At 36.9% G+C, this 27,870-nt stretch overlaps 3 protein-coding genes, 1 long non-coding RNA gene and 2 other non-coding genes across 22 annotated transcripts; 4 read left to right on the forward strand and 2 right to left on the reverse strand.

The window, feature by feature from the left end:
• Positions 1-1,303: 1,303 nt before the first annotated feature.
• LOC103995786 (probable protein phosphatase 2C 80) lies at positions 1,304-8,766 on the reverse strand. The gene is made up of 6 exons (XM_065080847.1): positions 8,627-8,766; positions 7,517-8,280; positions 7,020-7,341; positions 4,323-4,472; positions 2,048-2,384; positions 1,304-1,899 (listed from the first exon to the last, which is right to left on the reverse strand). The coding sequence occupies exons 2-5, from the start codon at positions 8,170-8,172 to the stop codon at positions 2,067-2,069; spliced, it is 1,446 nt and encodes a 481-aa protein (XP_064936919.1). The 5' UTR covers positions 8,173-8,280; positions 8,627-8,766; the 3' UTR covers positions 1,304-1,899; positions 2,048-2,066.
• A 9-nt stretch (positions 8,767-8,775) lies between these two features.
• On the reverse strand, positions 8,776-15,674 carry LOC135588637 (uncharacterized). Of its 15 annotated transcripts, none has more exons than XR_010476373.1 (7): positions 15,545-15,674; positions 12,926-15,254; positions 11,536-11,655; positions 10,531-10,830; positions 9,462-9,514; positions 9,278-9,374; positions 8,776-9,169 (listed from the first exon to the last, which is right to left on the reverse strand). It is a non-coding gene; the product is annotated as an uncharacterized LOC135588637 (long non-coding RNA). The 15 variants fall into 15 exon arrangements; XR_010476371.1 differs by having other exon boundaries at positions 9,255-9,374; XR_010476363.1 differs by having other exon boundaries at positions 9,278-9,514.
• On the forward strand, positions 12,174-13,116 carry LOC103996444 (uncharacterized). The gene is made up of 2 exons (XM_009417367.3): positions 12,174-12,602; positions 12,772-13,116. The coding sequence occupies exons 1-2, from the start codon at positions 12,315-12,317 to the stop codon at positions 13,114-13,116; spliced, it is 633 nt and encodes a 210-aa protein (XP_009415642.2). The 5' UTR covers positions 12,174-12,314.
• Positions 15,675-16,972: 1,298 nt separating the features above from the next.
• Positions 16,973-23,736, forward strand: LOC135588639 (COP9 signalosome complex subunit 4-like). 3 transcript variants are annotated; one of them, XM_065080850.1, is made up of 14 exons: positions 16,973-17,219; positions 17,353-17,504; positions 19,140-19,243; positions 19,328-19,388; positions 19,473-19,565; positions 19,647-19,747; positions 20,378-20,486; positions 21,332-21,376; positions 21,487-21,555; positions 21,644-21,735; positions 21,821-21,863; positions 22,808-22,867; positions 23,274-23,337; positions 23,505-23,736. In XM_065080850.1, exons 1-14 carry the CDS (start codon positions 17,084-17,086, stop codon positions 23,528-23,530), a joined length of 1,155 nt encoding a protein of 384 aa, XP_064936922.1. In that variant the 5' UTR covers positions 16,973-17,083; the 3' UTR covers positions 23,531-23,736. The 3 variants fall into 3 exon arrangements, with proteins under 3 accessions (XP_064936922.1, XP_064936921.1, XP_064936923.1); XM_065080849.1 differs by having other exon boundaries at positions 23,274-23,333; XM_065080851.1 differs by having other exon boundaries at positions 17,043-17,247; positions 23,274-23,333.
• Positions 23,737-24,923: 1,187 nt separating this feature from the next.
• Positions 24,924-25,010, forward strand: LOC135591889 (small nucleolar RNA R16). The gene has a single exon (XR_010478655.1). It is a non-coding gene; the product is annotated as a small nucleolar RNA R16 (small nucleolar RNA).
• Positions 25,011-25,476: 466 nt separating this feature from the next.
• On the forward strand, positions 25,477-25,563 carry LOC135591888 (small nucleolar RNA R16). The gene has a single exon (XR_010478653.1). It is a non-coding gene; the product is annotated as a small nucleolar RNA R16 (small nucleolar RNA).
• Positions 25,564-27,870: the final 2,307 nt, after the last annotated feature.

Genomic DNA, 27,870 nt, shown 5'->3' on the forward strand with positions numbered 1-27,870 from the left:
CGCTGCAACTGTTCGACTCTTCGAGTCGTCGTGTGCATACTTGATGATGTCCGGAATACCCATCGCGATGCATTCTTGCAGCCGTCAACAAGCCTGCCATGCAAAGCAATCGAATGGATCAACACCAAACAAGATGTCATTTCTGTCTCCTTGCATTGGACGAGGCCATACAAGAAACACACAAACCCTGTTGAATCATTTTCGTCATCATGTCAATTGAATCATTTTCGTAAAGATAAGATGAAGATTCATTGAATCATTGGGAACTGAAAGGCTGCGTAGGGGTCGAAAGGTATGCATCATCGTCGGATGTCAAGAACCTCTCCCATGGAGAAAAGAATGAAAGAGACAATCCAACAGAAGCAACCAATCTTCTCGAGGGGAATGTTGTGTGTTGCAACTCTGCTTTTTGACTTTTGTCTCCACTCTTCTCGTGCGAAACTTTCCATCTGACACTGCCCTTGAACTGTTTCTTCAACACCACAAAGCTGTGTGCGCCAGGATGCAGATGAGTTTCGAGTAACTCATGTGGGGGACTCCTCCCCTGGGGGGGTGGGGTCCGTGGGAGTTTCTGAACTCAACCTTATCCATAGTTCCTCTCTTCATGGCCGTCCATCTTCCTCGTCACAAGAGACGCAGACACATGTTGGCATCAAAGCATCAAGCACCAAGAAAGCTACACTACTTGTAGATTAACAGATAGATGCCTGGCAGCACTCAGCTTCCCAGTTTAGCTTGGCTGTCCAAGAAAAGATAATCGAGTCAAAATCAAAACAAGAGAACAATATGTTTGTGGTGAGATATTTGAGATGGTTAGTACATTATTTCATAAATGAATGTCATGTTCATCATGTCATATAATGATAAATTTTCTTAAAAAATAATAATAATAAACAACAATATATTAGAAACAAAAAAGACAATTGAATCTAACCTTGAAGCCTTTCAAATACAATACCTTCTAATTGCGAACATATTTTCATATTATTTGACTCCCCAGGTTTCAATATCTGAAACCTAATGGTTTTTATATGGGTGAAAACGCATCATGACCTGGCATTATGAAATATAAGGGATTGGATCTGTTCTTGATTGATTCGAGTTTACCCTTCGATGATCAGATTAAGGCATCAAGCATACGGTTAAGAGGAGACACTGCGACTGCATCATGTTCAGGTCACGACATGTATAGATTTCCTCCATACATGAACAAATTAGCCAAAAATATGGATTGTTGTTCCCTAGCAAAAGCTGAATGGAACCAATAGTTTCACTCCGGTAACACAAAATAATGGACCTGCCATGACATGAAGGTTCTTTTAATCGAGATTACGGAAAAAAAAAATATAAGTGAGATTTTGTAATGTTAACTAGAAAGCAACTTTAAATTATTTATTTATTTACACTATGCATCTATATTAACGTATCCACCATCTGATTCACCCTCGATACTTGTCGATGCTGATCAGAACAGTTCCTGCTTCCCACGGCCTTGTTTGAGTCCGTCCTCCTTAGTTAGTTGTCTCCTCTCACCTTCCTCGCACACAAGGCAAAGAAAGAAAGAGAGAGAGAGAGAGAGAGGAGAAATCAGACTACTTGCATTGACATAGAGAGAGAAATTTACATCCATTAGCATACTATCATTAGCCTCTCAGTGTCGGAAGAAGTGCTTCAGAAATTGAAAACTAGGTGATTAGCCTCCTCTTTTCTATATGACAGAATGAAATAGGCCACCCACATCATCATTCTTAGTCTCTGCGTTCTTGGGCTAGTATGGTCCGCATTTATCAGCAATCTTACAAGTTGGTGCAGAAAAATGGGTTGATTCGACATGATAACTCAGCAGCAAATGACCAGAAGCAGAGCAACATGATGTAGAATCCACGAGCCTTGATCAACCTAGAATGTGCCTTATGAGTTTGAGTTCTTTACATTGTGTAGAACAGAACATCCACTAACTTGTAAAGCCAGAATGCAGCTCAAACTCTTATTTTAAAGTGTTTCTATGGTATAAGCTGGAACAAGAAAGGCATCGTTCATCACATACCTTGTCATAATAGTGTGTGTTATGTACAAAGACACGATGGGGCCTGGTTGCCAAAGGCAGTGATGTAGGATACGACAACAGTAATGTCGTCAAGCTTGCCTCCGTAATATCTATAGCCAGCTTCTTGGGCAGCAGCCGAGAACGGGGTTTGCCTGTTCTTGTCCTGCGCTCGTTGGCGAGCTAATGCAGCTATCTTCTGAGCCATCACTTGAGGTCCCAGACCAGCCCTAATGCCGTGAACCACAACAGCTGTGATCTCACTGTTGTACAAGTTATCAAAGAGTCCATCTGTTCCTGCAACGATCACATCACCTGATTCCACTGGGAAGCTGAATACCTGCTCATAAAAATTGACTTAAGAGGCAAATAATATCAACAACAATAATGATAATAATAATTTATGTAGTGCATCCATAAAGACTCCAGCAAGAATGATTTGTTGGCATATATTGAGAAAAAAAAAAAGATTTGTATATGATTTTTATTGACGTAAAAAACCTATGATAGGATTTCTGGAGACTTATCATGGTGAGTTTTAGAAAAGATAAGTATTTTCACTAATTATATTGATGTTATTAAAGATATGTATGATAATGTATGTACTAATATTAAAACTATAGAGAGTGTCTAGTGAGTTTCCTATTAGTATAGGATTACATTAAGGATCCACATTAAGTTTCTATCTTTTTCACATTGATAATGGATGAACTTACCAGTTATTCACATGATAGACCTCCCTAGTGTATGTTCATAGAGTAAAAACAGGATAAAGAGATTGATAAAAATATTGTTCATAGAGTAAAAATAGGATGTTTAAAATTATGAGAGATGTTAGGAGTCTTGTGCGATCATCGAATACCTTTGAGTTTAAAAAAAAAAAATTATAAAATAATTATGACATCAATAATGCTTAATGGATCAGAGTGTTCGATAGTTAAAAAACATATACAAAAAGTTTGTATTGTCGAGATGAGAATGTTGAGATGAATGTGTAGTGTTACAAGGAAACATAGGAAAAAAGATACTCTTATTTGCGAACAACTAAGTATTGCTTTGATAGAGGATAAAATGAGAAAAAAATATTTAAGATGATATGAGTATATACTTAAGAGACCTCTGGATACGATAGTCAGAAGAGGTGAAATGATTAAGGTTACTGGTTTGAAGAGAGGCACACGAAAACCTAAAAAGACTTTAATAAAAACTATAAATAAAGATTTAAAAATTCTAAACTTAACATATAGCTTTTTACATATCTCAATGACGATAAAAAAATACATATAACTGATCATAAATAGTTGGGATTTATGACTTTGTCGTTGTTGTATCCATAAAGACACTAGCAAGGACCCTTAAATGAAAATAAAATGTGATTCATACTAGTCCAAGCACAAGCTAAAATCTAACATCACATCTTGCTTCCGATAAGGCTTAAGCCCATGGTTTGGCCTAAACCAACTTACTCATATCACTTCTTATAAATAAATGGTAATCAGTTGCTAGCAACATTAAATTTCCACTGAGTGTAAGATGAAGAAGACAAATTGAAACTTTATCATCCTTCCAAACACCTACAACCAAAGGGGATGAAAGGCCCCTCGGTTCCAACATTCATAACCCCTCCATTCCTGCTCCCTGAGAATCCACTCAAAATCATGTGGAACTCCATCGATTGGAATGAAGTCCAACATGGGTCAAGATGAATATTGATGGCTCCTCTCTTTTGCATAGTAGCGGCTTGGGATTCATCATCAGAGATCACGAAGGGATAGTGCAGGATTGCAAAACAATGTTATGTACATAACAAGACTGACTTACAATGTGAGGCCTTACAGGTTGACACCGATTCAACAATCCTCAAAGAAGTGCTGAACACTATCAGGATCCACCTTGGAGCATTGATGTTATAGTTGTGGATATCAGAAACCTTCTCTTTCAACTGTTGTCATTCACTGTTGTACACTGTTTTCATGAATGTATTTTTGGTTACCTGAATCTTTTCCCCCTGAATTATCTTCTATTTTGCACAGTGACTTACATGCATCTTTTTGTAGATTTTAAGATCTTAATAGACTTATTTTTGCAGTTAAAAAAAGAACAACGTACAACAGGTTACAAATGAATCTAAGACTAGCCATAGGCTCCAGTGCATATTTCTTCAAGAGTAGCACAAATGGTAATCAAAGTACATGCATCACCTCGTCAAGCCCAAATGGAGATTAATGAAAAAAGCACCACAAATGGTAGAGTCAAAAGTAAGACAAAAAATGCTAACCTGGGCAGCACTAGGTAGATCACTTGCATTGTTGCTCTCAAGTTGATAAGTGAAATTAAAATCATGTTGCTGCACCGGTGACCGGAAGATAGTGCATCCATCTCTAACAACTATGAAACCACTGTCACCAAGATTGACAGCACGAATGCCCTACAGGGAAAATTGCAACAGAAGCAGGTTAGCAATAGTTACATATTCTAAGAAGCAGAAAACAAATATGTCAAGTTGCAACATGCATGAGAAAATTAAAATTGAAACAAGGATAAAGATTGCTTTGGATTATGTGAGTCAAGTTCAAGATAAGGACCTACGACCCATTTGGCCTTTGCTCCAGATCCAGTGAGGTGATTCCACCACCCTGGACATGCATCAAGACATCAAGTACTGATAAACTCTCAATGTATAAATCATCGCATAGCATATGGATCATGTGTGCTTGACTTACCAAGTTTAGATTGAGAAGTTACAGAAGAACTTACTATTTAGGACAGAACATGTATATTCTATTTTGGGAATCCATAGGCTGGGCACGAAGCATCAGATCAACCACAATAAAAGGTAAGGAAAAGAGAGGAAAAAATTTTCACAAACCAAAATAAGTGTCCTTAAAATTTTTATCAACAATTTCTGGAACATTTTACTCCGCTCTATAGTCTAAACACAGCTACTTAAGTACATAATCAGATGATGAAGAAAGACGAAGGGAAGCAAGATAACTAATCCCTCTATCCGCTCTATAGTCTGCCCTTTCGTCCTTCCCCTCCAAGCATGTTTGGCTCTTATAATTGATTCCTTCTAATGCCAAACCTCCTGGACAACAGACAAAAAAAGCCTCTTTGTCCAAGACAAGGAAGGTCATAACTTTTTCATCTCTTGAAGAGGGTTGTAACCAAGCCAAGCTTTGTGCTGCTCAAGCTTGACTCAATGGGAGCTGATAAAAAGTTAAAAAACATTTATTTTGGCAAATGTTAGATTCAATGCCACTACCTTCTATGAAGGTTCAAGTCCTTTACTAGATAAGCTAGTCAATAAATATATAAAATTTGTATTTAGTATATTTGGGAGTTTATGGAACAATTAAGTGACAACATTATGAATATATTAACTATGTATAGACAAGCCTCCTTTCACAAGCCCATAAACAAGCTTGTTCTAGAGTCAATCATTGGGCTCAAGTTTGGTTCATCAACCTTCCTGATAGCTCATAAATGGCTTGAAAACCCTACTCCTAACAGGGCACTTATTCATGATATAGAAGTTAATGCTTGAATCAAAGACCCAAGATACCACAACTGGAATTCAATGCTGAATAGCTGATCTACTGGACAAACAGAAGGCAAGTTAACAATTACTTAAAAGAAGTATCACTTAACTATTATTTAAAAGAAGTATCGCTATGCCTTTTTCTTTAAGTGGAATAAGTGATACTAAGAAGAAAAGACTTGTTCGATAATTAAACTTTAAGAATGCTTCTCAAGAAAGCACAGCTAGAAGACAGATTTTGAAGAATGAGGCTGATGTTAATCTTTATATGCACAAACAACATCAGATAAGCTCATATCAAACTCTGATCATCTTAGAAGTGCCTTTGAGGTATGCCACTAGTTGCTAAAGAGTTTGAAAGAAAAAAGTTAAGTACCTTTTTCAAACAAAACTGCACTAGAATTTTATTTTGATAACATATGAACCACCAAACATCCATTACAACACTAGTCAAGCCTAAAACTCAAAGAAAGTCTAGAGAAACAACTTAAAAGAGAGAAATAAAATATATACTTCAAATCTACCAAAGCAGAAAAAGGTTGGCTTGCTGATTTTATGCAGGCTGAGTTTAAGTCAAGTCTTGAACTTCATTAGCTGGATTGACTTCTCATACCATTCTGGCACCCAATGTGATTTGAAAGGACAGATCAAATACTTCAAAGCATATGCCAATATCTGACTCATCAGGTAACATAGCTTCCAGGTTGTAGGACCATCAAAGATTACGATGAATTCAGCCAACATTATGTGGGATCTAGTTTTACAATGACACTGCCCATAAACAGCAAGCTCTCAAAAAGAAAAGCTATAGATGGAGCCAAGCCTTTCATGGCTAATCAACCTGTGGCTAAGCAATAACATATTTAACAAGGCAAATGCATTTTGTCGATTATTAAGATGCACCTAAAATTTTTTATCTATGGAAAAAGGAGATCAGTCTAAAAGAAGTACATTATATCTTCTACCTACCATAGTTTCACAACTGTGATGGCATAGATACATTGGAATCAGGCTTCTAGTAATTATATAATATAAAAGTCATTCTTCCTATACTTTAATGCATCTAGGCTTAAAACAAAATGAACAATGCACTAAGGGCAGTATGGTAGGGCAAGTAATATCTTACCAATTAAGTCATTGACATTCTCAAATAAAGAAGCACATAAGTTCAGGAAAAATATCATAAATTGGAAAACACCAATATAAACAAAAGATGGAAAAAGACCAGTGTCCTTTCCTAGAAACTTTACAAGAATTAGCAATCCAGATATGAAGTTAATAAAGATGGTTCCTTTTGCAAGTAGAATGATCCTTTTAAATGGTTTTCCCCTACAAATTATGAACTTTATGCTATACAATATCCTCTGTAAATTGGAGGATAAATTGGAAAGCACTACAAGGAAATGCATACAGTAAAGCAAAAGGGGGATGGACCTGATCTGTGAGAGCAATAATGCAAGCTGTTGAAGATCCTTCAGCTTTGGTTCTTGTATAAGCTTTCTCTAACACCCTTAATGGATCAATGGACCCTTTGGATTCTTCTTCAATTGCATCTACTGAATGTGACATAAGTGCTCTAGAATATTGGCCTGCATCAACCCCATGATTGGCCCACCCACCAACACCATCTGCTACACCAATGGCCTGCTCGTCCCATATAAAATGAGCATCCTCACCACCAGTTTCCTCCTTATCTGGGTGCGGCAAATAACACGATCCAGAAAGTAGTTTCAATGCTCTGTTACTTGGCTTTTTCCTGTGTCATACAGCCAAAGTTATCCTCCCGGTAGGCCAACCACAAATAGTATCATCCATAATTAACAAACTTTAACATGTGAAAAAAAGAAAGATCATCCAAGAACTTTGCAACAAGAGACATGTCAAGTTATTCAATGATTGAAAACCAACAAGAAAGATGGGCAGAAGTATACTGGTCAGACTCAGATGAAGGATTATCAAGTTGCTCTTCACGTAGAGACTGATCAAGAGACAGGACAGGAGCTGCTCCAGTAGTACTTGATGTGAAGAATAATGAAAATAACTCAATCCCACCCTGTGCAAAAAAATTACAAGACAAGCTTTTCCCAATTGTCTCGGACAAGAACTGCTTGTAAACCAAATAAGAGCCCAAAACTTCTTTACATCTCAGAGTCTTGCATACTCTTTTCCAGTAATCGAGACTTCTATTGGGGAAAAAAACATCAGCTCTCAAGAAAGAACCACGTGTATCCCGACTATCGTGGCGGACAGCCCATGTAGCTCCACCAGGTAAAGAAGTGCAAGTGGATGTCACATCCCTCTCAAAATGGATAAATGACCTTTGAGGGAACACGGAAACCAGGCTACCAATGTTATGTATACGCGATTGACAAGATGAACCAGCCAAAGAAGGAAAAGGAACCAATTGGGACAGTTTTCCAACAATAGACTGTGATGATGTATAGCGATCGATAATTGGAAAGGTTTGAACGCTGTCAACAAGACTGGAGAATGAATGTGACTGAAACAAGCCCGTCTGGCCTTCTCGGAAAAGAAGTTCTACGGAGAATCGAAGTAGTTTGTTGCTTGAGATATGTGTAGCTGGCATCTTCCAACCTCAAGAAAAGAATAAGCTTGTATCCTCCACTAACAGGATCGCAACTCCCAAAGCAACTTAAAATGACGAATCTCGCGGCTCATTTTCCATCACGAAATCCTGAAAAGGAAATCGTTATTTGCACGACTTGATCCCTCACAAGAAGAAAAATAATTCGGACGTCAAACGCTGAAGTCGATGAAGAGCAAATCGAAGTTTCCAGATTCCATACGAAAAAGATCCCGCAGAACCCAAAGGAAGAAAGGAGACCGCACAAACCCTAAAAAACCACATCAGGCTCAAAGAAAACAAAAGCGGTGTCGAAGTGCAATCTCCAAACAAACAACGAAGAGAGAGAGAGAGAGAGAGAGAGAGCATAAACCATACGAATCGAATCTTTTCGACGAAGTCCATGGGAATAAGTACGAGAAAGCAAGAAAGAACCTAAAGAAATCCAGAGGCGTACCTCGACCACGGATCAACAAGAAGAGAAGGAAGAGCGCAGCTCCCAGCGGTTCCCGAGGAGAGAAGAAACCCTGAAGGGAGGAGGAGGCGGAGGAGAGATGAGTATGGACCGCAAGAAGAAAGGCGTCGCTTTGGGTTTAGGAGTTGAAAACCGGATAGAGAGGCGGGTTTGTTGGGCTTCTTGGAGAGACGCACCGATCCCAAAGCCCAGTGAGCCAACAGTTCGACAAAGTCGGACTCAAGCCGTCCCAGTCCGGGGAATGTTCTGAACAACCCTGAGACCCACCTCGATATGCCACGTCACCCTTGATTCCTCACACGGGCGGGCCTGGCACATCGCCCATGAAATCCGAAAAGGATCTCTCTCTCTCTCTCTCTCTCTCTGAATAGTGATCGTGAACATTTGATTACATGTCATGCAAGTATTGATTGCATCAGTAGGACATATATGATTTTGGGCAAGCTACAAGTAATAAACTAAATGATCTTCCAGTCAAATCTTCTCCTTGGCATGTGCCTTGAAACTCCAGTAGGTCTCAGATCACTGCATACATGAAGAAGGGGCATTTACTTTGGTTGATTTAGTACTTATATTTCGGCTTAAACTGTTGTAGCAAGTGCACAATCACCAGTTACATGGCAACCCAACAACCTAGTTCATTTCATTTCTGATGCAGAAAACTTATTGACTCTTTTAAGCTTGAGATGGTGATGGTGAATCCTCATTAAAATAGGGATATGAATGGATACTGCATTTAAGATCAAAGAGCCGATTGAGTGAGAATATGGATTTCTGGTGCAGTTTTGTAATTGAATGTAGAAGATGAGCTTGAAACCAAGTAGAATTGCAGTAGGTTGGCCTTAAATGCACTGCTTGTTTGGTGATGATCTGCATGGAACAGACAAGGAGGAAGCTATTAGTTTCATTTAATGGCCAGTACTGATCAGGAAGTGACCCTATTTACTTGGGGTGCATGGATCTAATTTTTCTTAACAGTGTTGATTAATCTCAGAAACACATAAGTTTATGGGCTACAATGTAGTTTAGAACATCATTATCAACAAGAATGGTGTCATATATATATATATATATGAACATCATTATAAACACAGAAGTTTATGGGCAACAATATATATATATATATTGTTCACCTGTTCTTTAATCAGATTCAAGCAAAAAATAGAAACATATTTATGGACAAGAGTAATAGTTCATAATGTATGTAACTGGCAATACTTCTTATCCCCATATCTTTTCTTTCTCTTTCCATCCTTCTTCCACCTATCACATTATTTTCTTCCTCTTATCCCTCATTGTTATCCATTCTTCTCCTCCCCTCACATTAAAGAGCCTCTCTGGCTTTCTGTAACAGAGCTAAAGAGTTACTGCAACATTGTCCTTGAGAACTTAGGTGTTCAGGATCATTTTAATCTATCTACACTTCTACCAGAGGCATCAAGAGCATTAAAAAAACACAGAATTTGGAGCTTAATTCCTACTCCTGCTATTTTCACAAATATACACAAAAATCTGTGTTTTTGATTAACAGGTGCTTCATATACCAGGTTGCATAACCACTTCATATTTCAGATATTGGACTTTCATTTCTTATTTGTTTAATATTTCATTTACTTGTGGAGAAATTAAAAAGAAAATGAATGACCAATGTAGAAGGATCAGGCAGTACTTAATCAAAGTTTGGATTGTAGCAGCAGCCCAATCAAGCTGTCACTAACTTGTTCTATCTATTTACCTAAGTTCTCTTCAGATTAATATATCCGGTAATAAAAGGTAAAAAATTTAAACATGATGATAACAGATACAACGTTGTCCGCTAAAACAGCAGAAAAATGTATTAAGAATCAGAAAACTTAAATGTAGAAGTTTTAGGTATAGCATGAGACCTGTTCCACATTCTGCCACTGACCAAGTCATGCCTGGTTGAATTGATTACAATTTTCGCTCTTGTTCCATTCAGTACCTGACATGGTGAACAGAAGTTGTCATTTCCTGCCTTGATAACCAGCAGAAACATGATGAGTATGCAAGGACAAAGATTCATGATATCTTCCTCCAGGAATTGGGAAAGGCAGAAACTGTGAGCTATATCTGGAGGAACAAGCTGCATTACTTGCCCGGAAGAAAGGCGAATAACACTACACTTGTTTATTGCTGTTTCTGAAGGCATTGAAGAGACCGGTGCCCTGCATAAAGGCCAGCATTCACGCAGCTTAATTAGAGCAGATTGGCATAACGAGTATGGAATTTTCTACTCTTATCAAGTCAAGCACAGAAGAATCAGTGCTTAAACATGCCACTAATGCACATTTAAATTTGATCAGCAACTCTCTTGTATAATCTCTAACTAAAGAATCTTTAGCCAATTTTCTTAATAGCTCAAGTTGATTGTGATACCAGGGTGGAGGGAATAATCTTTATGATTCTTGTGAGTGAAATAAGTGGAATAAAAAAGAAGAAAACCATGTCTATTATCTGGTATAACTGCCACTAAATTGGGTTGGCTTACAAAAACCTAACATGCGTCGGTTGTAACATCATTCATAAATTCTCTCAGTAGATATAACATTATACATTAAATGGTTTCATGCCCGCCTCAATTTATTGTTGAGCCTGATTCGGGTGGAGATGCACAAAAAGCCCCAACACACCATATTTATTCTTTCCCTAATGCCTCGGCCAAATTTACTGCAAGCCTGGTGGTGAGGTTGTACATAGTTCTTTTATGGCTCCCACCGTGGTGATGCGTTATTTGTTTGCGGATGAGAATTGGAGTTGAGCATGCTCATGAATTAATGCTAACCAACAAGGTGCAGTTCATAATTGCGTGATGGTCATATGGTGCATGCAAGATTTCAAGACATCAGAAAAGCATGCTTTTTTTGACTCACTGCAGGTTGGAGTGCAGTATCTGCATTCTTCTGTAAGGTTCAAGCTAGCTTCCAGCTCTGATGTCATGCTTGCTTCAGAAGTGATTGTTCAGCATGCATTTGTTCCCATCTATCACATATCTGCATTACAAAGACAAAAGTTTGACTGTAAGTAAATCCAGACTGCTGCTGCTTCAAGTTCCACAAGTGAAGTGAGCCATCCTACAGTGGATTTCACTATATATCATTCCACTGAGTGTCCTAAGAAGCATATATGATAGCAGTATGCATGGCTCATTCTTTGATTATTGCAGGAAAAAGCCACTTAAATGGATAATTTAGTTGACAGTTATGCTAACTCCTACTTACACCAAGTAAAGCTAGTTAGTGCAGAATGTGGACACTGATCAATGAAGTCATGTACAGGTGGTGAGAGTGGCAAAGAGTTAGATTTTGGTGGCATGAAATCATTTAGGGAGTTGTTTTAGATGGTGAGAACTTCAGCATTTAAAGCCACACTATTCAACTATTAATGCAAGGTCTGCCCTCCTTTTAAATAGGGTTGGATGAAGACATTTAAGAACACTCTTTAATATTTGCACCCTCTCCTGCACAATCCAATATATCAAAAGGATGTGAGAAGCTTCCATTTTCTGTTCATTCCCTCCCTCCCATCCCTTCCTCTTCTTCCTTCCCCTCCCCAAAGTTCTCTCTCTCTCATATTTTTCGTTCTTTTTTTGTAGCAACCCATGCTTCTTTTGCTTTATGCATATGTAGATTCTTCACTAGGCTAGTTTTGGATGATCAAAGGGTTTCTACAAAGTTCTCAGAATCAATCCAACTTAATGGGAGAGAATCAAAAGCTGAGCAAGGGGAGAGGCTGGAGACTGATGGATCAGACCCAGCTATCATTAGGTCCACATGCATCGATCTTAAGCCAGAAGACACACAGCTTATCTTCAGAATCAGATGGAAATGTTGGAAGGAAGAGAAAACAAATTTGTCATGAGGTTTCAAGCCCAACTAGCATTGAGCTTCAGCTTAATGATCCCTTGCCACTTGAATGGGAACAATGCCTAGACCTACAAGTAAACACACACACACACACTCTCTCTCTCTCTCTCTCTCCCCCGACATACATCTTATTTGTTATACTGTTGCATACAATTAATACTTCTTATTGTGTCTCAAGGCAGTACTTATGATTTTGTCATGCATTTTATCATCTTCTGACATTCTTTAAACTAATACCTGCAGTCTGGAAGGATGTACTATTTGGACAGGAAAACCCTGAAGAAAAGTTGGATCAGGCCCAAGGAACATGAACTAGATTTGGATCTCAACATCTCATCCTTCTCAAGCTCAGAAGAGCAATCCAACTTGACAAATTCAGATGAAGCAAAGAAGCAACCTAATTCATGTGGCAGCATGGTCGCGGTAGTCTGCATCAACTGTCATCTCCTCGTCATGCTCTGCGAGTCATCTCCTTCATGCCCCAACTGCAAGTTCATGCACTCGTCACTACCATCTGCAATGCTGCAAGCGCCTCCTCGGAAGCTCAAGGCTGTCAAGCCATTGGAAACCCTACATCTCCTACATTAGTTAGCAGACTGATGAACGTAAAAAGAAGTAATAAAGAAAAAGGTCAATGTTCCTGATGATAAGAACAAGCACAAGATTAAGTGTTTATACTGGGACAGTGGTGGTTGCACCAGTTGATATTTGAAATCAGTGAGAAAGAAATGGTAATTAGGTAGTGGTATCTTCCATTCAAGAGTAAGTCATGTTATAAAGCTGTCTGCGTCTGCACACTAAATTGCACTTGAGATGGTAGTTCGAGTGAGTGAATGAAATCATATCAGCTTTTTCTCTCTCCGGTTTCCATAACATGTAGATTTGAACTCACTGAAGGAGCTAATGATTTGGAACTTTAAAGAAACATGGTGCTCACTGCTGAGGGGAAGGATCAATCCCAGGTGTAGTAGAATGCATTCTTAAGCTGATAGCTGACACTAACTAGAGGAAAAGAAGTGTTACCCCATGCAATGCCCTGCCTATTTATACATAAATTGGGATATGAATGTTCAAATAAACAAATATGTAACTGTGTAAGAGATGGACAGATGTGCACACACACTTAAAACTTTGGTTCATCTAATTATACTCTGTGAGGAGCATATTCAACAGCAGTTGCATTGTTTTAATCTCAAGAACAATGAAGTAATGAAGTGAAAAGAGTTCTGGGTTCACAACTTAAAGCATTCAAAGAAAATGTTAGGTAAATAACAGTTATCTGGCTGTACTAGTGTTCCAAAGTTATGCAAACAAGAAATGCAACATTATTGAGAGGAAATGACAGAATTGGTACAGGATGCTCAAAAAAATTGGAGACATAGGAATGCTAGAGAGAATAAAAGTCTGCAATCATTTAAAACTACAAAAGCCCTGGTGCAATTGTAAATAAGCATAAAAGATATCACAGAACTTTAATTTCTACAGAACAATACATTGCATAAACTTTTGTCTTAAACCTGAGGACAACAAAGAGAATGTAGATAAACAGAACACGTGGGCTTCATTGTTGCATGTGTATTATTTTGGATTTATATTTTATCTATTTTTTTATCTTATTGTTCTTTTTTATCAGAACTTTCTATCTCCACAAATTAGGATGTCGTTACATCTCTAGACAAGAGGAATGTCAACAAATTGTTATAAAGCAAAGAAACTCTTCATGAATGATCACTGTTGATTAGCAACTCGACAAGCCATTCCCATCCATATAATAGATCAACATAGAAGTAGAATGAGAACTTATAGACATTTAATTCAGTCGTTTTAGGTTTTTGAAACTCCTGATTGTGAAACATAACATGGCTTCGGTCGACATAGAGGAAGTAGTGTGCTATGGTTGGAAATGTTAGCTAAACCAGAATATTCTATGTATTAAGAGCATAAAATTGTCTTACAGTAAATTAAAACCACTTATAACTTCATAAGGTTACCAAAAAGTTGACATCATAGAAGAAGGATGAGAAATTTGAAAGTTAGGAAGGATTTACATCACCAAGAAACAATGAAGATCTAAAAGATCATGCTGCAAAAAGATGTCCACCGAGAATCCATTCAGTCAGGATGGAAAAGAAAATCCATGAAATCCTAAAATATCGAAATCAGCTATCTGCCTATCAAGATAGCCAAAGTTGATAATCTTCCTTTCCAATACAAATCCAGTCCACAATATAAAATCTTAATGTGAGGAATAGAGATCATAGAAGGATAAGAAATTTATCAGTTAGGAATACCAAGAAATTCTCTTTCCACTCTGAATTTTTCCAATTGCAAGGATGGAAACTGTAGAAGGGTATAAAAATTGTAAGCTAGTAAGGATATATGCTACCAAGAGACAACAAAGATATGAAGATTTAGTTGTAATTGCTCATTATGTAACCCATGAATCCAATCATTAGGAACAGAGAAGAAAACCAATGAAACCCTAAAATGTTCAAATTAGCTATACTTCCCCATCCAATCGGATCCTTCAAGCAGTCCTCGAAGCAAAACCCGATTGTAAAGATGGACATCACGGAAGAAGAACGAGGATATTGCACGCTAGAAAATGTTGTACCCCTTGAACCCGAGCAATGGACATGGGAAAGAATATCCACGAAACCCTAAACTGTTGAAGTCAGCCATCCACATATCAGGATGTCTCCAGTGATTCATCCTCTGCCCACAATCTGCATCTGTCGAGCAGTCAAACACGTCTATCCCGACAACCAAATGGATATAATCATGATAACTACAAATTAATAAACGAAACACTGTCACGCACAATATAAGAACCTTAAATGACTTCCTGTGGTCACGGATTCGAGAGCTATCATTGGGGCGCCAAAATTGAGCGCAAATGCCAGCTCAAACCGATTGCAGAGCAAGCATAAAAAGAAATGGATGGCAACGAGTGGCCGCTCATACTGATCGGAAAGAAGCATATTATCCAGCAAGAAAGAAGAGATTGAGGAGATACCCTAGAAAGGGAGAGGATCGGAACCCTAGAGCGGTGAGGGGTGATGGCTCTGGGACGGGTCGCAGTTCCGGCGCCGTATCTCCAACACTTCCCCGCATGGGATGATGAGATCATGTTAACATGTTCCGCCGGAACATTGTTGCTCTGCTGCAATTCCGAAATTGTCGGTCTAATATAAAATTCTTTTTTTATTTACAAATAATAAATATGCAAAATAATTTAAAGTTAATATAGTTAGACGAATTAAGAGGAAAAGTTCTTTAAACTTTTTTTAAGATTCTTCTTTTTCATATTTTCAAAGCCGATTTCAAGAAGAAAAAAATTTCCTTTTTTTATTTTGGAATGATGCCTTCATTTTCAAGTCATTTGGTATTCTCATTTTCCTCAAATATTCTAATTATCTAAAAAAAAGAGGTGATTATAATAGAACCTCTCCTCCTCCATAGCTCATCATGCCAATATTGTTCATGCGAGCCTTGTTTCTTTGTCTCCTTGAGTAAAACCACCACTTCATCATATAAGATATTTTCTCATATAGTTGTTGATAAGCACCTTTCTACCACATTCCTCGTGACCTCCTCCTTCTTGCTACTTATACAGTTTGCTCAAAGTCCCACATATTTTTTATACCACTCTTATTTCATCAATGACTTCACATAATCGACTAACGATAATATGTTGTACATTATGTCTATAGTTTTTCACTTGTTGAGGATTCTAAAAAGAACAATGTTGAAGTTCTACATGTCGATGCTTGTGTCGATATCCTTCGAGTGAACATAAGGCACTTTACGATAAAAACTAAGACTTTGTGGATACATTAGTGGTTGTCTTGTGAGAATAGGTACATGATAATACTAAAGTTAATAAGGTCGATCAACTTTTGATGTTGAAGGTGATATGGAGGGAGAGACAATATGGAGGGGGTGGAGGTGGCTAAGCTAGAGAGCTAGGTGAAAAGTGAAAAATATAATAAAAATATTTATACTAAATAAACCCGTAAAAAATCGTAAAGAGATTTTTGTGACATGTGATCAATAACCATGATATATGGGAATAACAATGATATATGGGAAGGGCTTGGTGGTTGACATGGCATAAGATAATAGTCTAAAGGAAAATAAAAGATATTTAAGATATTAAAGGAAAATAAAAAATACTAAATAAGAAAACTGAAAAAAAGGGTATCATATGAGAAAAACAAAAAAAATAGTTTTTAAGAGAAATCATCTATTTTTTATTCATCATAATTCCTATAATGCCTCATACATTAATTTTATAATGAATTCAAGAAAAAATATATCCAAAAACAGCAATTATTTAAGAATTAAAAAATTATTGAGGAAATAATAATTATCCAGTATGCCGTTGGAAAATATTGATATTCCAAATATTAAAAATAAGACATGATTACAATAAGAGGCATTTCCATCATTTTGGATGAAGACGACGTCGACGGTTCTCGGCGAGCAGTACCACGATTTTTGAGGCCGCCGAAATTTAGGGTTCCGACGAGCAGTTTCTCGACAAAGAGCAGCGATGGAGAGCGTTCTCGCGACCGCCGCGTCCATCACGGACCAGCGGCAAAAGATTGAGCAGTATAAACTCATCCTCGCCTCCGTCCTCTCCTCCTCATCCACCGATGTCACCCAGGCCAAGCGTTTCATCGATCACAGTACGCTCCTCCCTCCCTCTAGATCAAGGTTTTCTTCCTCTCTCTCTCCTCCCCCTCCCCCCCCCCCCCCCCCCCCCCCCCCGTCTCTGTGGTTTTTGATCGGCTCTTTCTCCCCGCATTGGTTGGTGTTTAGTGGTGTCGGACGAGGTTCCGCTGGTGGTATCGAGGCAGTTGCTACTGACGTTCGCACAGGAGTTGGGAAGGCTTGAGACGGACGTTCAGAAGGAGATCGCTCACTATGGTCTAGCTCAAATTCAACCCAGGGTTGTGTCTTTTGAGGAACAGGTATGGCTTTTGAATTCTGGCACTCGTTAAAAACCTCTTCTTTGACCTTACATGCTGTGAGGTCCGACAAAAAAATGATGAGAGCGGCATCTGCTGTTGCAATCCAACTTCTTGTCATGCTAACTAGCAGCATTCAAGTAAGGAGTAAATAGTGGTATTTTGGGCTTGATGCATATTTATTCGTTCGGTAGTTTGTGTCTTGTTAACATGAATAAAGATAGGTAACTTGATTGTCATTTGACATATACACTATTTCACACAAGAGAAAAGTGGACTTGAGTGCTCGTATATGCTATTTGTTTATGATGAACTACGAAGTCAGCTGAGAAGGCACTGAATTTCTTCTTTAAAGTTCTATTTTAATTTTTTTCAGTGAACTAGGATTCTTGATCTGAAGCTGGACTACAGATCGTTGGTATAATTTTTCATTGCCTTTAAATTTAAAGGCTAAAAAGAGTTTCAGGAATCTCTTTGCAATATATTTTCAATTATTCGTAGCATTTTTTAATAAGCCTTTTCTAACATAGATTCTAATGTTGTGCCATATTTATATCAACTCAGATAGTTTCAATGTAAAATTTGGTTATTTGGTTGGATTGCTTTTATAGTTTTGATAGAAAAGGGATTGGGAAACAACATATCATTCTTAATTTCAGCTACTCAAGATAGATTCCCTTCTCAAAGTGATAGCTTCTTCAAGTGTCTTAAAACTGTTTGTTTGCTGGATTTAGCTTCCATTGGTGATGAGCATGGACATGAGAATGTGGCACTGTCCAATTTGCCAATGAGGGGAATGGAGGTACAACATACATGATGGTGTGAGAGAAAGAATCAAAAAGAGCATATTACTTTTTTTTTCATAAAAGGCCTTAAAATTGTGATAAGATCAATTTCTTACGTTTGTTTGATGATAGGATAATGTAACTAAAAAAATTCTAACATCTAACAAGCGTTCAACTCATGAACATGAAAATATCTGTCATGATTTGTGTGTTTCGATGCTAGAGTTCATGTAACATTGTAAATGATTCTATGATCATTGTGATTGCAGTAATTCTAGCCGCTCCCGATGTAGGTATTCATCTCCAAGTTCTGTTCAAGGAGTTATTATTTATTTTATCTGAGTTCTAATGTATGTTCTATTCATGTATGAGGAGTGTTCTGTTGGTCTGTAGGGGAAACTTCTCTAGATTTCTTTTCTAATCAAGTTAAATCTAAAAACAATTTAGATCACATCTTTGGCTGGATTTTTCCTTCCTAGACCTGTTGGCATTAATAATAATCTAGAAGAGTCCAGTTCTCTTCTTCATTATGTTGGAAAACAAAATATGAAACCGTATTCATGGCAAACTTTGAAGATTTCATTTGCATCAACATGTTGTATGGCATGCAATGTGATAGTTTATGCCTATCCTTTACATTTGATTCCTAGTATCTGCACTATCTGTTAACTTTTGCATCATACTAAACCATTTTTATACTAGGGAGAACATCTTGATTCTTGATTTGTATGTCTGTCTTCTAGATTCTTTGTGAGTAAGCTTGAATAGGTCTTTTGTGAAGAATATATATGTACACTTGTTGGAATGGCCTTTTTCAAACTTTGGAGCTTTCGTCTACCTTCAATTCTCTTAGGTGCTAATCATCAGAGAGAAACTAGCTGAACTCTATGAATCTGAACAACAATGGTCAAAAGCAGCACAAATGCTGAGCGGGATTGATTTGGACTCTGGAATTAGGTAAATCTCTTTGTTTAAAATATATATTTGTCTGACAAGCTTACCCGAAAAGCCTTATCTTTGTACTTGGAATTCGTTTATCAGGATGCTTGATGATACCTATAAGCTCTCCAAATGTGTTCAAATTGCTCGCCTTTATCTTGAGGTTTGTTAGCATCACATTATTTTAACTGAGGATTATCAGAATATACATCTTACAGTTTATCTGAATTCTGCTGCATGTTCCTAGGATGATGATGCTGTTAATGCAGAGGCTTTTATTAATAAAGCTTCTTTTCTAGTCAACAATAGCCAGCATGAAGTGCTAAATTTACAATACAAGGTGATTATGCTCTGGACATCTAGGTTTCTTTGTTATCTGACACTATTTTCTAACATTATTTGTCTTTTTTTTTTTCAAAAGGTTTGTTATGCTAGGATATTAGATTTGAAGCGGAAGTTTCTTGAAGCTGCACTTCATTATTATGGTATTTCCCAGATTGAACAACGTCAAATTGGAGATGAGTAAGTTTACTTACTGATATTTGTAGATTAAAATCTGGGATAAAAAAATGATCGTATTGATGACTTACTGGCAATGATTATTCTCTAAATCTATGTTTTGTCTATTTCAACAGATATACTGTAATTTATTTCTATAGTACTTAGGCTTCCTTTTCTTATTGCTGTCTTTACTTTATTGGCATTGCATATTTCTCAGCAACTTTTAACCCTTCCTATTGCCCTTTTTTTTGTGATTTTTCTTTGACATATATAGTTATATACTTATATTATGTGTTTGCATAAATGCAATATTTAGAGGAACTCTCCCTGGTACAGTAAGGTTTGCTTTGTTGCTACCTGTATATTGTGTTTGAACTGTTGAAGTGGCCTCTTCATATGATGTGGTGAGGCTGCATACAGTTGATTCATCAGACCGCAAATGATGGAGCCCTATGTGCTTTATTGTTTTCCAGTAAGCACCCAGTAGTGTACATGTATAAAATGTGCTGTTAGATTTTTTTTGAAGTGTTTGCAAGGTTTAATGAATATTGGTTCACATGCTTTTTTCATTTTTCTTTCTTCTTCTTATATTCAACTGTTCTTACCAGGTTATTTGGTCTATAATGCAAATTTTGTATAATTGGATCTCAGGGAGATTGATGAGGATGCATTGGAGCAAGCTCTCAGTGCTGCTGTGACGTGCACGATATTGGCTGCTGCTGGACCCCAACGGTCCCGTGTTCTTGCTACCTTATACAAGGTATCTACGTCACTTAGCATGAAATTTTAGTTCGTGCTACAAATATATTCCTTCACCTCAGTTAATTGGCAAACTTAATGTGTTTTCCGTGACTATTGTCTCGAACTGTGAAATTCAGCTTTATCAAGTGATTGACATAATTGATGTATTTAGTGTCAATTTTTCCTCCTTTTGCAAATTCATAATGGAGTTCCATGGGACATCAAATTTGATACTGTACTTTCCATCATCTTTTTTGTCATTCCTTTTTGGCTAGCTAAAGCATAACATGTGGCTCCTGATTAAAGCAAAGGCCACAATACCATTCAAGTTTTTGAACACCAATACTGGTACCCATACTGGAACCTTACTGAACCAGTGCAGACTGATTGATATGGTACAGAATGCATCGATGTGCTAATAACAATGATACTGATTTGTGTTAGTGGTACACTGGTCTATTGGTATGGTGTGTTTGGTATACCACAATGTTCGAAACCATGCTACCATTTATTGATTCATGGTTTTCCTAGAATTCTATTTTAAAAATAAATTTCAGCAAGAATAGTAAAAGTACACTTTTGGATCCTTCTTTTAGATTGAATGGACACTTGCTTTAAGGGAGATTGTGTGATCTGGTCATCCTTATCAAATGTACATAGCTAGGATATGGCTATATCGTTATAAAGCTTAATTTGGGATGAGCCATTGTGAAATGTGTTGATGTTGTTCTTTCAAAGTAAATTGTTTAGGGAGTTCAGCAATTAAAATCTTTTGTAAATTAGAGCTGTTTCTTATTAAGTAACATGTTGCCTTATGGAATTTGATATTGTTGAAAACTTGAAATTTCTCCTTTTCCTTGTCAGGATGAGAGATGCTCAAAGCTGAAAATTTATCCCATTTTACAGAAGGTAGCCATTGTTCCCTTCTTTATAGGTCTCTTACTTTTGGTTATATCCCACTACCTTTTTTCTACTCTATTGAAGAATTTTGATTAATATAAAATTATAAACGCTTTTAGGTGAATCTTGAGAGAATTTTGAGGAAACCGGAAATTGATGCATTTGCTGAGGAACTGAAAGCACACCAGGTAATTATACTTTGCTTATTCTTAGTTTTATTTCATTTTTCTTGTCTATCTTGTTGATATGGTACATTTTATCTTTGTTGTTGAACAGAAAGCTCTTTTACCAGACAATTTTACTGTGCTGGATCGTGCAATGATTGAGCATAATCTTCTGAGTGCCAGCAAATTATATACAAATATAAGGTTGAAAAAAAAGATAAACTTTATTCTGTAGATTCTTATTAACTTATGATTTATTTTAAAAATGATTTTTTCTTCTGATGAGCAGTTTTGAGGAGCTAGGAGCTTTATTGGGTATTCCTCCTCAAAAGGTTTGCTTTCTGTTAATCAAATTTATGTTGCCAGCTGTGATGCAGATTTTTTGTTCTTTGATCACTTGTGTTGTCATGTATTGTAATTGTTCGTCTCGTCATGCGCTGAAGTTTGCTTCTATATTAATGTGTCAATTCAAGAACTATATGATTGATATCACGTGCTTGCTAGTATGGCATAACTCGTTATTATATCATGTCCCTTTCTTTAATTGCCAAAAAGAAATACAGCTGAATGTTATTTCCCCTTTTCAGGTTCTTGATATTGGCACAGAAAATTTCCAGTGGTCATAAAATACTTCACTACTACACTTTTGTTTTCACCAGTTATCCTTTGAGCATTACGACATGACTACTATGCCATATTACAGTTAGCTGGTTCTCAACTCTTGATTCTGTTATCTGCAATAGCTATATGATGTTAAAGAGTACAGTGATCAATTTCATTCACTGCTGATTGTCTTGATTATCATTGTTATCCACAGCCTTCTTTCATCAAGATGGTTTAGTTATGTTATAGAGCATAACTCAAAATCAAGAGGGAAGTCTTTTGGCATAGGCTGAACTATGTTCATTTGGAAGGATAAAGACACTTTAGACACTTGCCATCGACCAATCTTGGTTCTAATATCAGTTGAGAGAACAACAAAATCTGCTATGATTTTATGCACTACCCAGATCTGGAAAATTCAGATACAGTTTCTGCTGGTGCTTCAGGACTTTCTTTATATTTATGAAGCTAATTCCTATTGCTTGATTTTATATGGCTTCCAGAACAAGCATATCAAATTTCTAGATTTTCGAAACAAATGTGACTTGTCATCTGCTATTCTACCACCTCATTATTTTTTGGCATATTGTAAAATTTTGGTCATTATTTCTGTCTGATTATATTGGAATGTTTCAAAAATCAATTATCTTACTTTGACCTATGATTTTTGCAGGCTGAAAAGATAGCAGCTAGAATGATCTACGAAGATAGAATGAGAGGATTAATCGACCAGGTAAAGATCCTCTGCTATGTAATTTAAGGATAAAATTAGCAACTTACTCCAGAATCTTCTTGATCTGGGTTCTAGCAAACCATGCTTATCCCCAGATCAAGAGACGCAATAAAACAACAGAAGTAATGCAGCAGAGATGAAAAATTACAATCACAAGGCTACTACGACAGTTTAGTGGGAAAAGAGATTTACATTCTGGCACAAGCACACTTGGCCATACTATAAACAGCAAGCTGTTTCAGAATTATCTACACAAATTCATTATTCTACTATCACTCAAATGAGAACTTGCCACCTTTTTATACCCTTATATTCCTTACTGGCTTCGACATTTTGTGTATGTATTTTAGTAAGATCTTGCTGATGTATCAACATAGCTACTAAGTTACACATTTCCCTCTTCCAGGTTGAAGCTGTCATATATTTTGAGGATGATACGGAGGAGTTGCGACAATGGGATCATCAGGCAGGTCTTACTTACACTTGCTAAGTAAATGATAGAACAATTATTAATAATTCAGATGATACAGTAACATGTCTATGACTTAGCTAAGGAGCTAGGGCTGAATTTTATTATAGATTAAAATATTTAATTATTGTATGACATCTAACCCCCTTTTTTTTTTACTACATGCAGATTGCAGGTTTATGTCAAGCATTTAATGATATACTTGATGGTATGACAAGCAAGGGCACACCAGTTCCTGTTTGAAATATATGCCTCGTCGAGAATTTAATTGGTACATACGATTGGGGTAATTCGAGTTTTTGGAACTTATCATACTTGAATCATCTGTGTATAGCGAGTGACAAAATTGAGGATTTCCTCCCACTTACATGAAATAAATATAGAGTACTTTGAATTATTATTATTATTTGTACCCTTCCTTTGTTATTGAAATAATTGCTTGCCCTTATTTTATACCCTTAGTATGGATCTACCTACTGTGGGGGAAAAAATTAGAAATAAGGAAGATCAATTACAATAAAAATAAATACATAACGTATGCAGGTACATTGGGATGCTGTGAACGATATATTTCATGGATATTTACTAGTAAAGAATAAAATATAAAAATAAGAATAAAATAATGAGATCAATATCCTTCTTTCGACATATATATGCCATTATAAAATTGCAAATGTACCATTATAATTAATATTCAGTGAAACTCCATCTAATAAATATTAGCATAAAATCAAATTAAATAATTATTTCCTAAACTCCAATCCAACACGTATACGCGTATATACGGCTCGTTCGGGTTATGTCTACGCCTTAGAGAATGGGTTTAAGACATATTTGGGCTGGCCCGTAAATACGGAGCCCACACAGGCCCATCAATGTGCAGGTTCGAAGAACCCTACACCGAGCGTTTTTAGGGTTTCGCCAGAGCGAGCCCTATTTAACGGCCATCCAGTCTCCGTCGTTGCTACGATCCTTTCCCTCTGACGTTACTTTTGCGGCTCGAACTCTTCTTTTTCTTTCTCCTTCCGTCGTTTTTGATCTAACTCCCACTTCTCCGATCGAAATGTGGCTCTCTCGATGACGAGAAACGAAGCAGACGGGCGGTCAGAACCTGATGCCGTGTTGAATGTCTGCAGCACTCATCGGCTTTCCTTGGAAAGCATCCGAGAGAGATTCCACTGATCATCGGTCTAACATCTAACGTTACGTACGTATTTTGGTAGTTTCTGGTATTGGTTTTGATCTGAAACATGAATCTGATCCGCTACGATGAAGATGCTGAATACTTATGTCTGGACAAACGAGATCCTTTTCTGTGTCGATGACTTGATTTGCTTTTTCTGAGCAGCATCAGATCAATTCTTTTTTGATTTTGATGGTCAAGTAATTGCATCAGTTACCCTCCTCTTAGATGTTCATTTATGTGTTCTTTTCGATCTAAGGGGATATAACGGGTGCAGAAATCTAAATGGTTGGCTTACCAGCCCATGGCATTTGATTTGGTTGCTCTGGCGTCAAATGGTCCGATCGAAATGCTTGTCAAATATCAAGATGTTTTTTTTTCTGGATTTTTTTTTCAATCAAAAGGGTGGCAGATGATGTGATCTTGAAATCTTATCCTACACACTGAATCATGGTGTGGACCAATAACTCCGCTTATTATCTGATGCCCCTTTTGCCGATTGTTCTATATCTCAATTTCTGATTTTGTTGTTAATAAAGTAGTGATTTGATGCTATTATGTATATCGTGGCCTACATTTATGTATTAGAACAGTCTTTGTGTTTATTCGAGGGCTTTTCTGGCTGCTTATCGTAGCGTTATCTTGTAACTATGTGCGTGTATAATTGTTACTGATTTTATGGTGATTTATCTGTAGTTGTAAATCTTCAGTGTTGTCGTCGATAACCCCAAATCAATCTTTTTTTTTCAGCTAACTTGCATTATTAAAAAGAAACAGTTTTGTAGACTAGCCATCAATGGACTTTTATGCATAGGAGAATCATTTATGACTTCTTCTATTGGCAAACCTCCATTAACAATGGCGTTTTGATTTCTTCTATGAGGTGATGTTTTTAGAAGCTACCTTCATCTTGCCAAACGGAGGCTAGTCTTGGGAAGGTAATATGTTTCGCAAGTGGGAGGCAAATGATGTTATTTCAAATCTTATCCTACACACTGAAAACACTGTGTGGACAGATAACTCCGCTTATTATCTGATGCCTCTTAACTTGTTTCAGTATCGTTTGGTATCTCTATTGTTTTCTAGTCAATTAGTTATACTGGCAACTTTATTTACTCAAATTGGTTTGAGATGACCAACGTAAAAAGTTTTCTTATGTTCATTGTGTATGATTAGATTTATGAACTAGGGGTCACGTTTGGTCTTACACCTCGCAGGTTCTTATATGTAAGCTCGTTCATTGTTAACATTCTGAGGTTTCGGTAATCATTTTGTTTCCAAACATAAGCGCCACAAGAAATATTCTTGTTTCCAAGTCTTAATACCTGTTGTTTTTGTAATGAGGTGAATGGAACTGATTGGCTGTTGCTGTCCTGAACTGATGCATCTCTTTTGTCCTGAACTGATTAGAGTTATATGCGAAAAGCATGTTTCACCAACTGTTGTTCATTTATCATTGTGAAAGTATTGCTACATTGGTTGGTATCTACAGACCAGAAAGTTTCACCTTTTATATGTTTTCCTAGCATACTACGTTAGGTTGCTACTGGGAAGTCCATGCATGACTTTTCAAAGAAGCATTGAACCATGGTGAGTGGTCATCCAAATTGTATTTATCAGGTATTCAGCATGGGAATACTGCTTCTAATACTAACTTTTTCTGGCATTTATTCATTTGGGTTGCATGTCCATGTTTTGCAATCATGAACATCTGTCTTTATGCAATGCGATCTCCTTAAAGACATTTTACAGATCTGTTGTAGATCAAGCAAATGTTCAATACTATGATTGACTCACAACCTTCACGCAATATTTTTGGACACATCTCTGTTGGTTTGCTGTTGTCACACTTATCTAAGTATCTCATTTTCATCCTATTAGTTGATCAAGCAGATACTGGTAAGAACTAACATCAGTTGATATGGATATCATATTGTGCTACTATGGCCAGGAGCATCTGCAAAAGCTTGTAGATGATCAATTGCAGCAACTCGTTTCGGGATTATCATTCTGCACTTCACATATAACTGTTCACCTGTGTATTGTGGTGGTGGTAGCATTTGGCATGGTTGAAAGTGATACTGTATGCCATGTTAGGAATATGCAATGCTGTTGTGTTTGAGGAATTGTATACATGCCTTTTTCGAAGGGTCATCAGAGATGTGTACTAATGCTGTTTTCGTGGGCTCCTCGTCATCCCTTTTATGTTCTTTCGTTATCGTTATTGAAAAGTGTTTGATAACGATAATGATGTAAAATGTTTTCATTAATGTTTCATCCGACATTATATTTTCGTTAACATGATGATGATGGAAATTTGTATTTTCTTGACTTTTGAGACATAGGGCATGTATGACGTGAGTTTTTAAGTTTGGGTTATGGTTTATTTTAGTCCTTATGATTTTGAATTTTTATGATTTATTCATATTTAAAACAATTTTTAGATTTTAAATATATATATATATATATATTGTTAAGTTTAAATTAATAAACTTTGTTTATATGATATATTGACTCATAATAAATAATTAATATAATAATATATAATTTAAATTTTAAAAAATGATTAAAGTTTGTTTTAGTTATTTTAGTTTTGATTATGAATCTTTTAAATTTTTATGTTTTATTTATGTTAAAAAATTTATAAATATTTATAAATACAGTATATAAGTATACAAGTCATTATCATTTTGAGTTATCAAACATTACAGTTTATATATGTGATAGGTTAATTTATAATATATTATTAATATAAAGATATGTATAATTTAAAATTTAAAAAATAGCCACCAGCTATAACATTGAGCTTGCCTAGTAGGGTATCATACGTATATAGTCTTTCCCATGCTAACGATTAAGTTAAAAAACTTTAGGTCTTATTTTAAGTTATTATGCATCGATCAGTTTGATGTTATGCACGTAGTGGTCTTGGTCTCTCTTCTTCCTAGCGATTTTTATTCCCATCGTCTCCCACTTTGTCTCCTTTGTGTCTCCACCTATTATCGCTTACGATGTGGTAGTTTAGGTCTTTCTCACATTCGTCTCTAGCCTCTCCTACACTTACCCCTACCTCTCTGCCTTCATTGGCCTTCGTTTCTTTCTCTTCCTTGATAAGCTAGTCGGTGAGAGCGAGCGGGTGCAAGAGAGCTATATGGATAAGCTCAACTCCTTTCTGCTTCCGTCTCAATGATATTGTGTTTTGTGGGGTAGGTGGCTTATAAGATATGGTGTTACTTGTCAGTGTGGAGCGAGTGTCGTTTGCGATGGTGGGTGACATGGTGGCATGCACCCTGGAACTAGCAAGCTAGATCTACTAGATGTCACTCACCAGCTCCACCAGGGCACATGCCA

The sequence above is a fragment of the Musa acuminata genome, chromosome BXJ1-8 (assembly GCF_036884655.1).
Source record: "Musa acuminata AAA Group cultivar baxijiao chromosome BXJ1-8, Cavendish_Baxijiao_AAA, whole genome shotgun sequence".
In the NCBI taxonomy this organism is placed as follows: Eukaryota; Viridiplantae; Streptophyta; class Magnoliopsida; order Zingiberales; family Musaceae; genus Musa; species Musa acuminata.

Coding starts and splice junctions, on each gene's coding strand:
- LOC135588639 (XM_065080849.1), top strand. CDS start 17,084: ATGGAGAGCGTTCTCGCGACCGCCGCGTCCATCACGGACCAGCGGCAA. Junction 19,566..19,646: donor TGCTAAATTTACAATACAAG/GTGATTATGCTC, acceptor TTTTTTCAAAAG/GTTTGTTATGCTAGGATATT. Junction 21,864..22,807: donor TGGGTATTCCTCCTCAAAAG/GTTTGCTTTCTG, acceptor TGATTTTTGCAG/GCTGAAAAGATAGCAGCTAG.
- LOC103996444 (XM_009417367.3), top strand. CDS start 12,315: ATGATCAAAGGGTTTCTACAAAGTTCTCAGAATCAATCCAACTTAATG. Junction 12,603..12,771: donor AACAATGCCTAGACCTACAA/GTAAACACACAC, acceptor TAATACCTGCAG/TCTGGAAGGATGTACTATTT.
- LOC103995786 (XM_065080847.1), bottom strand. CDS start 8,172: ATGCCAGCTACACATATCTCAAGCAACAAACTACTTCGATTCTCCGTA. Junction 4,473..7,019: donor TTATTGCTCTCACAGATCAG/GTCCATCCCCCT, acceptor TTTTCCCTGTAG/GGCATTCGTGCTGTCAATCT. Junction 2,385..4,322: donor ATCTACCTAGTGCTGCCCAG/GTTAGCATTTTT, acceptor TTTTATGAGCAG/GTATTCAGCTTCCCAGTGGA.